This window comes from Xenopus laevis, chromosome 4S (genome assembly GCF_017654675.1).
Source record: "Xenopus laevis strain J_2021 chromosome 4S, Xenopus_laevis_v10.1, whole genome shotgun sequence".
NCBI lineage: Eukaryota > Metazoa > Chordata > Amphibia > Anura > Pipidae > Xenopus > Xenopus laevis.
In genome coordinates, this window is record NC_054378.1 from 4,221,817 (window position 1) to 4,236,255 (window position 14,439).

At 35.4% G+C, this 14,439-nt stretch overlaps 1 protein-coding gene across 1 annotated transcript in view; it reads left to right on the plus strand.

Annotated features, from left to right (window-relative positions):
- The window catches only part of LOC108714919 (mucin-5B-like), an 81,754-nt gene that overhangs the window by 49,934 nt on the left and 17,381 nt on the right, over positions 1-14,439 (plus strand). The window contains exons 48-73 of the mRNA XM_041561906.1: positions 48-143; positions 288-407; positions 1,785-1,886; positions 2,112-2,231; positions 2,508-2,606; positions 3,180-3,290; positions 3,378-3,473; positions 3,613-3,732; positions 4,230-4,328; positions 5,498-5,617; positions 5,900-5,998; positions 6,555-6,665; positions 6,752-6,847; positions 6,986-7,105; positions 7,645-7,743; positions 8,736-8,855; positions 9,049-9,147; positions 9,725-9,835; positions 9,923-10,018; positions 10,163-10,282; positions 12,162-12,263; positions 12,480-12,599; positions 12,813-12,914; positions 13,532-13,651; positions 13,808-13,906; positions 14,248-14,361. Of these exons, the coding sequence (XP_041417840.1) occupies positions 48-143; positions 288-407; positions 1,785-1,886; positions 2,112-2,231; positions 2,508-2,606; positions 3,180-3,290; positions 3,378-3,473; positions 3,613-3,732; positions 4,230-4,328; positions 5,498-5,617; positions 5,900-5,998; positions 6,555-6,665; positions 6,752-6,847; positions 6,986-7,105; positions 7,645-7,743; positions 8,736-8,855; positions 9,049-9,147; positions 9,725-9,835; positions 9,923-10,018; positions 10,163-10,282; positions 12,162-12,263; positions 12,480-12,599; positions 12,813-12,914; positions 13,532-13,651; positions 13,808-13,906; positions 14,248-14,361 (2,811 nt within the window). The remainder of the gene's footprint in view (positions 1-47; positions 144-287; positions 408-1,784; positions 1,887-2,111; positions 2,232-2,507; positions 2,607-3,179; positions 3,291-3,377; positions 3,474-3,612; positions 3,733-4,229; positions 4,329-5,497; positions 5,618-5,899; positions 5,999-6,554; positions 6,666-6,751; positions 6,848-6,985; positions 7,106-7,644; positions 7,744-8,735; positions 8,856-9,048; positions 9,148-9,724; positions 9,836-9,922; positions 10,019-10,162; positions 10,283-12,161; positions 12,264-12,479; positions 12,600-12,812; positions 12,915-13,531; positions 13,652-13,807; positions 13,907-14,247; positions 14,362-14,439) is intronic.

Sequence of the window (14,439 nt, forward strand, 5' to 3'; positions counted from 1 at the left end):
TTTTATTAGACTACTCAAAATTAAATATTGTTTAATTTCTACGACAGGGATATCAATTCAAGGCTATACCTGAAAAGTGCTGTAACTGCATTGCAACAGAATGTTCAATTACAATGAGTGACAACACAACTAAACTCCTACAGGTAAAACTAAACATTGAAAGATTTACACTTTTCCATTTAAATGTCTGTTTTTAAATGGTATAATATAAAGTGAGAATATTGTGCGGTGATGTCAAAATGATTTCTAGAAATATAATATTTTAATAATATTTGTCTAAACTTTAGCCTGGCGAGTCTATGCCTTCACCGGAGGACAAGTGCAAATCCTTCTACTGTACACATGATTATGAAGTGATATACCAGCAGGACAAATGTACCATCACTGAACCACAACAATGTCTAGAGGTCAGTTTAGCAAAACAATGACTGATTTGACATTTATTTATGGGTGGAGTATAATGCTAATTAATTTCATTAAAGTACTAGTGAAACTGTTCTGCAGGAGTTTATATATTAGAAGACTCCTGGAGATGTTTTACATTTAAATACCATGAACTAAAATAGATACATTTCTGGTGTATTATCAAAAAGTGCCCACAACATTGTATGATGGGCAAATTGTACAGATGTTTGCAAGAGACAAAAACACCCACTTTATACTTCAAGGTCAGCTTTTGAAATCACAAACATTCAGGTTTATTACAAAGTTATTAACCAGCAGGATCTGGTTTCAGATTTCAGATTACATCTGATTTGATTAGTTTGGGTTTAGGAGAACATTTTTAATATTAGCAGACCAGAACTTAATGTTGAAGTTAACTTTTAGTATGTTTAAAATGGCTGATTATACGCAACTTTTCAATTGGCCTTCATTTTCTTTTTTAACGTTTTTGAATTATTTGCCTTCTTCTTCTGACTCTTTCCATCTTTTAAATAAGAGTCAATGCATTCAGGGATATTCCATCTGATTAGCATACCACTGTAAAGCATACATTACTGAATATTAGCCTATAAGTTTGACTAGATATTATGGGGCAAATATACTTAAGGTTGAATACCAAGGGTTAATACCGAAGTTAAATTCTTCAACTTTTAATATCGAAGTCGAAGGATTTATCGCTATTCGTTCGATCGAACGAAAAATCATTTGATCGAACGATTAAATCCTTCAAATCGTTCGATTCGAAGGATTTTAATCCATCGATCGAACTATTTTTGTTCGACCGAAAAAAGCTAGCAAAGCCTATGGGGACCTTCCCCATAGGCTAACATTGACTTCAGTAGCTTTTAGGTGGCGAACTGGGGGTTGAAGTTTTTTCTTAAATAGACAGTACTTCGACTATCGAATAGTCGAACGATTTTTAGTTCGAATCGTTCGATTCGAAGTCGAAGGTCGATGTCGAAGGTCAAAGTAGCCCATTCGATGGTCGAAGTAGCCAAAAAAATTATTCGAAATTAAAAGTTTTTTTCCTCTATTCCTTCACTCGAGCTAAGTAAATGGGCCCCCTATATGTACATTCTAGACAGAAGTCGAGAAACACAGATATAATTAAACATAATATCCAGCTTAGTTAACTTTTTAGGTGGAGGGCTTTGAGTTTGTAAACAGGGTATTAGTTTATCTTGTTCATTCTTGGGTTTATCCTTTGGTAGATGGAAATTAATGGTATTAACCCTGTTGTATCAGATTTTTCTGGAAAACACATTCCCAGTTTTGCAGAGATAAGTTTAAAACAGAATAATGCTCAGTGTGTATACTAATAGTACTTTTATTTATCACAGGGGTATGAATACCAAAAACCTGTTGATGGCGACTGTTGTGGAACATGTAAACAAGTGGCATGTGTTATGAAAACAGGTGATAACTCCACTAAAGTCTTAAAGGTATGAGTTCACTTTTATGGAATACTTATTTTTTCAAAATGTATGTATTAAAAACATTTAGATAGTAGATTGTGGAACCAGGGACTAGATGAGTAGAATTAGATCAACTCGCTTTTCATATTAAGTAGCATTATTTAAGATAATTATTTAAGGTCTGGGATAAAGATGCTGTTAGTGCACATTGCGGTTTTATGTTGTGTTCATTTTTGTCTCTTCAAATTTTAGCCTGGCGAGACCTACACTCCAGAAGATGAAAAGTGCATCTCCTATACATGTACATTAGACTTTAACCTGGAACACCTTAAGGAGAAATGCGCCTATACTGAACAATCTGATTGTCCAGAGGTAAGAATCTGTCTGATAGCTTCTTCTGACTTTTCTATTAAATCATGAATGCACTTCAGTATGCTTCATCAATTCATTCCTTCAGTGATTTACTGTTTGACTGAAGTGTCTCTGAGAATACTGTAAATCACTAGAGAATATGGGTACAGTATAAATGATTCACATCTTGTGCTTCAAACAGGGATATGAATATGAATAGAAGGTGGGAGCCTGCTGTAGTGAGAACTGGAGTTTTGCAAGAGCTGCAATAATAATTTCTAACCTTCTTTCTAATAGGGTTATACATATGAGAAACAAGAAGACGAATGCTGTGGGAAATGTGTGCAGGTGGCTTGTGTTATAAAGATGGAAGATGAAAAAACCCAAATATTAAAGGTACATTCCCTGTTTACATGAATAAAATTAATACAGACGTATGTGTGGTTACATGTGTCATCATGAATTACATCTGTTGTTGAACATAAATGGGGTTATGTACTAAACAAGGGCAAAGCTTGCTACAGGTTTAGTCACCTATACTAACCTGTTCAGCTTTTTAGCTGTTTTGGGTTACCTCAAAAACTTTGGTTCTTCTAGCTAAAAATATGACCTTCCCAAGTCAGTTTGGATCTAAGCAGTTTTTTGCTTTAATCTACCTGGACAGAAAATAGTTTATATCCATTATAGTGATGTACAGGCAAGTCTGATAACTGCGGGACCCGTGGGTTGTGGTCGACCTCGGCAAGCCTTTTGCTGGTCACGGACATGTTTGTGTTGAGCTGTTGTATCTGCACTGCCCGTGTCCTTAAACTGCCAGTTTTTCAGGCATGCATCTGCCCCATTTGTGACGTCACTGGCGCGGGTCCATAAATAGAGGCGGAAAGGAGAACGGGTTGGGTCAGGTCACACATCACTAATCCATTCATCCTTTATGAAAAATGTCTCAAAGTTATTCTTTGTTCCTTTTAGCCTGGTGATGTCTGGACACAACCCGATGAGCCCTGTATTCAACATGAATGTCATATAATTGAAGACCAGTTTGTTCCCGTCACACTGAAGAAAACATGTGACTGCCCACTTGTAGGCAACTTTTACTGATACTTCATATTTAATCTGTACTTTTTATTAGACTACTCAAAATTAAATGTTTTTTAATCTCAACCACAGGGATATGAATACAAGGCTATTCCTGGGAAGTGCTGTAACTGCATTGCAACAGAATGTTCAATTACAATGAGTGACAACACAACTAAACTCCTACAGGTAAAACTAAACAAGATTTACCCTTTTCCATTTATATGTCTGTTTTTAAATGGTATCATATAAAGTGAGAATATTGTGCAGTGATGTCAAAATGATTTCTAGAAATATAATATTCAAATAATATTTGTCTAAACTTTAGCCTGGCGAGTCTATCCCTTCACCGGAGGACAAGTGCAAATCCTTCTACTGTACACATGATTATGAAGTGATATACCAGCAGGACAAATGTACCATCACTGAACCACAACAATGTCTAGAGGTCAGTTTAGCAAAACAATGACTGATTTGACATTTCTTAGAGTGGATGTAATAAAATGGTAATTAATTGCATGAGAGTACTAGTGAAACTGTTCAATTCTACATGGGTTTGTATATTAGAAGACTCCTGGAGATTTATAGATTGAAAGACCCTGAACTGACAGAATAATTTCTGTTCTTTGAGCAATAAAGCCACAACATTGTATGGAGGGCAAATCATACAGCTCTTTGCAAACACCCACTTTAATGCTTCAAGTTTAGCTTCTGACCTCACAAATCTCCAGTAAAGGTTACTGATTGGTTGGATTAGTTGACAGGTTGGGTTTTGATCACCCTTTAATTAGCACTGACATGTTATTCATACATCCAACACAAAGATAATGATTGATTATCTCCTGGCTTACCATTTACAGTTTCTGTTCACTCACATACACTTGTGTTGTGTAGAATCTGAATGTGTCTCGGAATTCTGAAAAAGCCTATGTTTTTTGTTCACAGACACAAGAATATGAAAAAGAAGAAGGCGCTTGCTGTGGAATCTGTAAAACTGTGGCATGTTCTGTGAAGATGAATAATAACACTGCTATTGTTGTAAAGGTAATTTAAATATATATATTTGTCAGGAAAAAACTTGTGTCTTTGGTACAGGTATTGGCTCCACTATCTAGATACCTGTTATCCATAAATATCCAAATTATGGGAATACCATGACAACATTATAACTAAATAATTCAAATTTGTAAAACACATTACTTTTTTTCTGTGATAATAAAACAGTACCTTGTACTTGATCACAACTAAGAGATAATTAATCCTTATTAGAGGTAGAACAATCCCATTGGGTTTAATTAAAGGGATCCTGTTATCGGAAAACATGTTTTTTTCAAAACACATCAGTTAATAGTGCTACTCCAGCAGAATTCTGCACTGAAATCCATTTCTCAAAAGAGCAAACAGATTTTTTTATATTCAATTTTGAAATCTGACATGGAGCTAGACATTTTGTCAATTTCCCAGCTGCCCCTGGTCATGTGACTTGTGCCTGCACTTTAGGAGAGAAATGCTTTCTGGCAGGCTGCTGTTTTTCCTTCTCAATGTAACTGAATGTGTCTCAGTGGGACCTGGATTTTACTATTGAGTGTTGTTCTTAGATCTACCAGGCAGCTGTTATCTTGTGTTAGGGAGCTGCTATCTGGTTACCTTCTCATTGCTCTTTTGTTAGGCTGCTGGGGGGAAAAAGGGAGGGGGGTGATATCACTCTAACTTGCAGTACAGCAGTAAAGAGTGATTGAAGTTTATCAGAGCACAAGTCACATGACTTGGGGCAGCTGGGAAACTGACAATATGTCTAGCCCCATGTCAGATTTCAAAATTAAATATAAAAAAATCTGCTTGCTCTTTTGAGAAATGAATTTCAGTGCAGAATTCTGCTGGAACAGCACTATTAACTGATTCATTTTGAAAAAATTTTTTTTTCCCATGACAGTATCCCTTTAATGTTTACATGATATTTTAGTAGACATAGGGTTTGGAGATCCAAATTACAGAAAGACCCCTTCTCCTGCAAACTCCAGCCCTTAAGCATTCTGAATAAGAGGTCCATACATGTACTTTATTTAAATGTATTCCCCTTAACCAAAATAAATACAAATTGTTAAAATGTATTATTGACTTTTCTTAATACATTAATATGAGACCAAAAGTTTGAACTTTTTGGCAATTGCTCTCACCGAAATGTCAACCTTTTCTCCATTTTTAAATCAAAGCCTGGTGAGACCTACACTCCAGAAGATAATAAGTGCATCTCCTATAAATGTTCATTAGACTATGAGGTGGAAAACCATATGGAGAAATGCTCCTATACTGAACAGTCTGATTGTCCAGAGGTAAGAATCTGTCTGATAGCTTCTTTCGACCTTTATATTAAATCATGAATGCACTTCAGTATGCTTCAGCAATTCATTCCTTCAGTGATTTACTGTTTGACTGAAGTGTCTCTGAGAATACTGTAAATCACTAGAGAATATGGGTATAGTATAAATGATTCAAATCTTGTACTTCATATCAAACAGGGACATGAATATGAATAGAAGGTGGGAGCCTGCTGTAGTGAGAACTGGAGTTTGTGGAAGAGCTGCAATAATAATGTCCAACCTTCTTTCTAATAGGGGTCTACATATGAGAAACTAGAAGATGAATGCTGTGGGAAATGTGTGCAGGTGGCTTGCGTTATAAAGATGGAAGATGAAAAGACCCAAATATTAAAGGTACATTCCCTGTTTACATGAATAAAAGTGAGTACAGACGTATGTGTCGACATATGTGTGACATCTGCCGTTAAACATAAATGGGGTTATGTAATAAAAAAGTGCAAAACTTGTTTCAGGTTTAGTCACCTATAGCAACCTGTTCAGCTTTTTGGTTGTTTCGGGTTACCTCACAAACTTTGGCACTGATAGCTAATAATATGACCTTTCCAAATCAGTTTTGATCTTTACAGTTTTTGCCTTTAATCTACCTGGACAGAGAATAGTTTACTGTAGATCCATCTAGTGATGCCCAATACCTACAGGACCCGCGGGTTGGGTCTAACCTCCTCACAACTTTTGCTGGTTGTGACCTTAAACTGCCGACTTCCAGTTTTATAGGCGTGTATCTGCTCTTTTTGTGAGGTTATTGGCGGGATGACGTGGGACTATAAATAGAGGGGGAAAGGATCACAGGTCTGGTCAGGTGCAGGTCTAGATTTTTTATACCCTCACATCACTAATCCATTCATCCTTTTTAAAAAAATGTCTCAAAGTTATTCTTTGTTCCTTTTAGCCTGGGGATATCTGGACACAACCCGATGAGCCCTGTATTCAACATGAATGTCATATAATCGAAGACCAGTTTGTTCCCGTCACACTGAAGAAAACATGTGACTGCCCACTTGTAGGCAACTTTTACTGATACTTCATATTTGATCTGTACTTTTTATTAGACTACTCAAATTAAATGTTTTTTAATCTCAACCACAGGGATATGAATACAAGGCTATTCCTGGGAAGTGCTGTAACTGCATTGCAACAGAATGTTCAATTACAATGAGTGACAACACAACTAAACTCCTACAGGTGAAACTAAACAAGATTTACCCTTTCCATTTAAATTTCTGTTTTTAAATGGTATCATATAAAGTGAGAATATTGTGTGATGATGTCAAAATCATTTCTAGAAATATAATTTTCTAATAATATTTGTCTAAACTTTAGCCTGGCGAGTCTATCCCTTCACCGGAGGACAAGTGCAAATCCTTCTACTGTACACATGATTATGAAGTGATATACCAGCAGGACAAATGTACCATCACTGAACCACAACAATGTCTAGAGGTCAGTTTAGCAAAACAATGACTGATTTGACATTTCTTGTAGTGGATGAAGTTTAATGGTAATTAATTGCATGAGAGTACTAGTGAAACTGTTCAATTTTGTAAGGGTTTGTATATTAGAAGTCACCTGGAGATTTATAGATTGAAAGATCCTCAACTGACATAAAATAATTTCTGTTCTTTTAACAAAAAAAAAAGCCACAGCATGTTATGGAGGGCAAATCTTATAGATCTTTGTACACACCCTCTTTAATGCTTCAAGGTCAGCTTTTGACCTCACGAAACTCCAGTCAAGGTTACTGATTGGTTGGATTAGTTGACAGGTTGGGTTTTGATTTCTGAGAATGACTAGTGTGAGACATTGGTCATTCTGGAAGGAATTAGTACTGACATGTTATTCATACATCCAACACAATAATGATAGATTAGCTCCTGGCTTACCATTTACAGTTTCTATTCACTCACATACACTTGTGTTGTGTAGAATCTAAATTTGTCTTGGAATTATGAAAAATCCTATGTTTTTTTTTTTGTTCACAGACTCAAGAATATGAAAAAGAAGAAGGCGCTTGCTGTGGAATCTGTAAAACTGTGGCATGTTCTGTGAAGATGAATAATAACACTGCTATTCTTGTAAAGGTAATCTAAATATATTTGTCAGATAAAGAACTGTCTTGGTACATTTAGGGGATCCGCTATCTGAAAACTTGTTATCCTGAAAGATCAGAATTGGGGGAAGGCATCCCATAGATGCCATTATAATCAAATAATTCAAAATTGTAATACAAATTTCCTTTTTCTCTGCAATAATAAAACATTACTTTATACTTGATTACAACTAAGAGATCATTTATCCTTATTGGAGGCAGAACAATTCCACTGGGTTAAATTATTGTTTACATATTTTGGTATACATAGAGGCACATTTATCAGGGGTCAAAATTGAAATTTTTTAAAATTCCCAGAAACTCCCATGAACTCAAAATTCGACTAATCAAAATGTATTAATAAAATAAAAATTTTTTCAGCTTGGACGAATTTAAAAGACTTGAAAACTGGAATCAAATTTGATTCGAATTAGAAATGATCGAATCAAAAAAACTCTATTCATCCCTTGACCTCTCTCATTGACTTATACAGCAAATCGGCAGGTTTAAGGTGGTGAATAGTATAATTCAAGTTCTTAAAGGGCCAGAGTATGATAAATCTCAAATTCGAATTCAAATTAAAACTCAAATCGAGTTTGAATGATTCACAATTCGAATTTGAGAGTTTTGATGAAAACATTTTAGAAAAGTTGAATTAGAATTTTTACTTAGACCCTCAATAAATCTGTTCCATAGGATTTGGAGATCCAAATTACAGAAAGATCTCTTATCTAAAATCTAAAAAACTCCAGGCTTTAAGCATTCTGGTCCATACCTGTATTATATTCAAATGTATTCCCCTGAAACAAAATAAATCCAGCATGTTAAAATGTAATAAACATCATTGTATGCAAAATACCTATTACTATAATGAATGCATTGACTTTGATTAATACATTAATAACAGACCAATTTTTAACTTGTAGTGTATTTGGCAATCAACCTTACAGTAATGTACACTTTTTTTCCATTTTTAAATCAAAGCCTGGTGAGACCTACACTCCAGAAGATAATAAGTGCATCTCCTATAAATGTTCATTAGACTATGAGGTGGAAAACCATATGGAGAAATGCTCCTATACTGAACAATCTGATTGTCTAGAGGTAAGAATCTGTCTGATAGCTTCTTCTGACCTTTCTATTAAATCATGAATGCACTTCAGTATGCTTCATCAATTCATTCCTTCAGTGATTTACTGTTTGACTGAAGTGTCTCTGAGAATACTGTATATCACTAGTGAACTGGAATTTGCAAAAGAGCTGCAATAATAATAATTTCTAACCTTCATTCTAATAGGGTTATACATATGAGAAAGAAGAAGATGAATGCTGTGGGAAATGTGTGCAGGTGGCTTGCGTTATGAAGATGGAAGATGAAAAAACCCAAATATTAAAGGTACATTCCCTGTTTACATGAATAAAATTAATACAGACGTATGTGTGGTTACATGTGTCATCTTGAATTACATCTGTTGTTGAACATAAATGGGGTTATGTACTAAACAAGGGCAAAGCTTGCTACAGGTTTAGTCACCTATATTAACCTGTTCAGCTTTTTAGTTGTTTTGGGTTACCTCAAAAACTTTGGTTCTTCTACCTAAAAATATGACCTTCCCAAGTCAGTTTGGATCTAAAGAATTTTTGGTTTTAATCTACCTGGACAGAAAATAGTTTATATCCATTCTAGTGATGTACAGGCAAGCCTGATAACTGCGGGACCCGTGGGTTGTGGTCGACCTCGGCAAACCTTTTGCTGGTCACAGACATGTTTGTGTTGAGCTATTCTATCTGCACTCCCTGCCCGTGTCCTTAAACTGCCAGTTTTTCAGGCATCCATCTGCCCCATTTGTGACGTCACCGGCGCGGGTCCATAAATAGAGGGGGAAAGGAGAACGGGTTGGGTCAGGTCACATATCACTAATCCATTCATCCTTTATGAAAAATGTCTCAAAGTTATTCTTTGTTTCTTTTAGCCTGGTGATGTCTGGACACAACCCGATGAGCCCTGTATTCAACATGAATGTCATATAATTGAAGACCAGTTTGTTCCCGTCACACTGAAGAAAACATGTGACTGCCCACTTGTAGGCAACTTTTACTGATAATTCATATTTGACCTGTACTTTTTATTACACTACTCAAAATTAAATGTTTTTCAATCTCAACCACAGGGATATGAATACAAGGCTATACCTGGGAAGTGCTGTAACTGCATTGCAACAGAATGTTCAATTACAATGAGTGACAACACAACTAAACTCCTACAGGTAAAACTAAACATTGCAAGATTTACCCCTTTCCATTTATATGTCTGTTTTTAAATGGTATCATATAAAGTGAGAATATTGTGTGGTGATGTCAAAATGATTTCTAGAAATATAATATTCTAATAATATTTGTCTAAACTTTAGCCTGGCGAGTCTATCCCTTCACCGGAGGACAAGTGCAAATCCTTCTACTGTACACATGATTATGAAGTGATATACCAGCAGGACAAATGTACCATCACTGAACCACAACAATGTCTAGAGGTCAGTTTAGCAAAATAATGACTGATTTGACATTTCTTAGAGTGGATGTAATAAAATGGTAATTAATTGCATGAGAGTACAAGTGAAACTGTTCAATTCTGCATGGGTTTGTATATCAGAAGACTCCTGGAGATTTATAGATTGAAAGACCCTGAACTGACAGAATAATTTCTGTTATTTGAGCACTGGGTATTATTATTATTATTATTAACATGTATTTATATAGCGCCAACATATTGCGTAGCACTGTAGTGTCATTCTGTGGCTACTAAAGCAAAAAAAGTTCTTGCATAAAAAAGGGCATTAACTCAAGGGATGAAACATAATTCTGCCTCTTTATAGGTGGTGAGGCCTCATCTGGAGTATGGGGGCAGTTTTGGACTCCAGTCCTTAAGAGGGATATAAATGAGCTGGAGAGAGTGCAGAGACTAAGTGCAACTAAACTGGTTAGAGGGAGGGAAGAGTTAAATTATGAGGGGAGACTGTCAAGGTTGGGGTTGTTTTCTCTGGAAAAAAGGCGCTTGTGAGGGGACATGATTAGACTTTACAAGTACATTAGAGGACATTATAGACAAATAGCAGGGGACCTTTTTACCCATAAAGTGGATCACCGTACCAGAGGCCTCCCCTTTAGACTAGAAGAAAAGAACTTTAATTTGAAGCAACATAGGGGGTTCATCACAGTGAGGACAGTGAGGTTGGGGAATGCACTGCCGGGTGATGTTGTGATGCTGATTCAGTTAATGCATTTAAGAATGGCTTGGATGATTTTTTGGACAGACATAATATCAAAGGCTATTGTGATACTAAGCTCTATAGTTAGTATAGATATGGGTATATAGAATTTAATTAAAAGTAGGGAGGTGTGTGTGTATGGGGCTGGGTTTTCATTTGGAGGGGTTGAACTTGTAGGATGTGTAATGAAAATATTCTGCTTTCTTATATACATTTGGTTTCCCAATTAAATGATACATAAACCTTTAAAATTAGTGAATGTAAAATTCATGAGGGGGCTATTCTAAGCACTTTTCTAATTTACATTCTGTATTTATTTATGTTTTATTCCAAGATATTAAGGGATACATGTGCTGTTAATATGAATGAATTGTGTTACAACAGCGCCACCTGCTGGTCAGTTTCCCACCAGTCTGACCACCAAGTAGTCAAGGAAGTTGTCAGGAAAAAGAAAGAGGCTGCTCTGATGTTCTTCTGCTTTTCTATTCAGGCCCAATTATTTCCCAATCATATTCCAGTCTAATATTTAAATAAATCCATGGTTACTATGGTAATTTGGATCCTAGTAACCAGTTTGGTAAAACTGCAACCTAGAGAGCTGCTGATTAAAAAGCCAAAACAACCCTAAAAAAATGGGGAGAATTGAATAGAATTAAGTAGAAGAATGAAACACATTTCAGTATTCAGCTCATCCTTAATCAGTTATTTCAAACCAAATAAAAGTGTAATCGTTCTTATAGTTACATATCCATAAACGATTTACTAAAAATACTCCCTTAGTTGTTGCATTCAGGGATATTCCATCTGATTAGCATACTACTGTAAAGCATACATTACTGAATATTAGCCTATAAGTTTGACTAGATATTATATGTACATTCTAGACAGAAGTCGAGAAGCACAGATGTAAGTAAACGTAATATCAAGATTAGTTAACTTATAAAGTGGAGGACTTTGAGTTTTACAACAGGTTATGAGTTCATTTTTGTTCATTCTTGGGTTTATCCTTTGGTAGATGGAAATTAATGTCATTAACCCTGTTGTATCAGATTTTTCTGGAAAACACATTCCCAGTTTTGCAGAGATAAGTTTAAAAGAGAATAATGCTCAGTGTGTATACTAATAGTACTTTTATTTATCACAGGGGTATGAATACCAAAAACCTGTTGATGGCGACTGTTGTGGAACATGTAAACAAGTGGCATGTGTTATGAAAACAGGTGATAACTCCACTAACGTCTTAAAGGTATGATTTCCCTTTTATGGAATACATAATTTTTTTTCAAAATGTATGTATTAAAAAAATTTAGATAGTAGACCCATGGAACCAGGGACTAGACGAGTAGAATTAGTTCAACTAGCTATTCATATTAAGTAGCATAATTTAAGTTCTCGGATCAAGATGCTGTTAGTGCACATTGTGTTTTTATGTTGTGTTCATTTTTGTCTCTTCAAATTTTAGCCTGGTGAGACCTACACTCCAGAAGATGAAAAGTGCATCTCCTATAAATGTACATTAGACTTTAACCTGGAAAACCTTAAGGAGAAATGCGCCTATACTGAACAAGAAGATTGTACAGAGGTAAGAATCTGTCTGATAGATTCTTTTGGCTTTTATATAAGTTATAAATACAGTTTTGTATCATTCCTTCAGCAATTCATTATTTGACTTTGTTCATTACTATTCTCTTAAATGTCTCTGGGAATGCTCTATATCACTAGCGATTGAGGCATATTGTAACAAGAGTAGGCATCTCTTTGTTGTCGTGTATCACAGTACTTTTATATATCACAGGGGACTGAATACCAAAAACCTGTTGATGGCGACTGTTGCGGAAAATGTATACCAGTGGCATGTGTCATGAAAATGAGTGATAGCTCCACTAAAGTCTTGAAGGTATGACTTTATATTATGTATACATATTTGTAATTTATATACTAAAACATGGAGGAGTAATAGATCATGGAACTAGAAAGAGAAAAAGCATAACTTCTTGGATCAAGGTAAAGTTATTGTGACAATATATTGTATCCTTCATTTTTGTCTATTGAACTTTCAGCCTGGAGAAACCTGTGTTGGAATGGGGTCACTTCTGGTGCACAGAGTTAATAATGGAATTGCCATTGAATTGTCATCACTTGGCACATTAGCTGGGGCTCTGAACTCTGTAATTACTACCACATCTAGTATGGTGGTAGTTCCAAGGTTCCATAGCTACTATTTGTGTACTTGCACCTAATTTATAAGAGCAGACTGGACAGGTGCATTAGCACTCCCCCTAGTAGCCTTATATTTTCAGGAGCATATACTGTATAGCTGCTTAAACATTTTGTGAATAAACAGTTAGCACCTGTACCTGCATTCATAAATAAGAACTTCAATATATAACACTGTGCTTTGCTTTTGAAATGTCTACTATAATGCTGAGGCTAGAATGCTACTACTGTTTATAAAAAGATAGAACAGAGAACTTTAATATGACCATCCGTATAATTGTTGACTTTACAATCTAGCCTGGAGAGACCTACACACCTGAAGAAGATGAATGCACCACTTACATATGTAAATCAGACTATGAACTAGAAACACATAAGGAAAAATGTCCCATCACAAAACAATCAGATTGCTTAGAGGTAAGATTTTGATTTTCTACATTCACTTGGCTTTCACGTTGAATAGTCCATTCAGAGTACCAAAGTATTAATGTTTACTCCTTTACTACTCTTTATGAATGGAATTTTTCTCTTGCTTTAGGATAACAAAAAACTCTTGTGCTTTATGTCTCACAGGGATACAAATATGAAAAGAAGGTGGGTGACTGCTGTGGAACATGTGTACAAGTGGCATGTGTAATGAAGATGGATGACAACACAACTAAAGTCCTTAAGGTACTGTACTTTTCATGCTAATTTAAAACAATAAATAAATAATAATAAGCATAATATAATAATATAATAATATATATGCTTTGTAAAACCATGAATCAAGACCAATTCTAGAAATCTGGCCATGGTGTATCACCCAGAAAAGTTGATATTCACATCTCCTGTACAGCAAACCATAGATCTATATACTTTGATTTGCAAAATCTGCACCAAATTTTTAAACATCGACTATGATACCAGCAAATATACCTAATTGTGATGTTATCTGAAATATATACAATGGATGAAATTGTGAACATTACTCTGTGCAACTACAGTATTGTATTGTTGTATTTACATTTTAGCCTGGAGAGACCTACATTCCTAAAGAAGACAAATGCACCGCTTATGTATGTAAACCAGACCTTTTACTGGAAACACTGACGGAGAAATGTCCCATCATAGAACCATGCTTTGATGTAAGATTCGATCTTTGCTTTTACAGTGATTTACCCATTAAGAACCTTATATAAAGTATAGTTGTGTTTAATAATTTA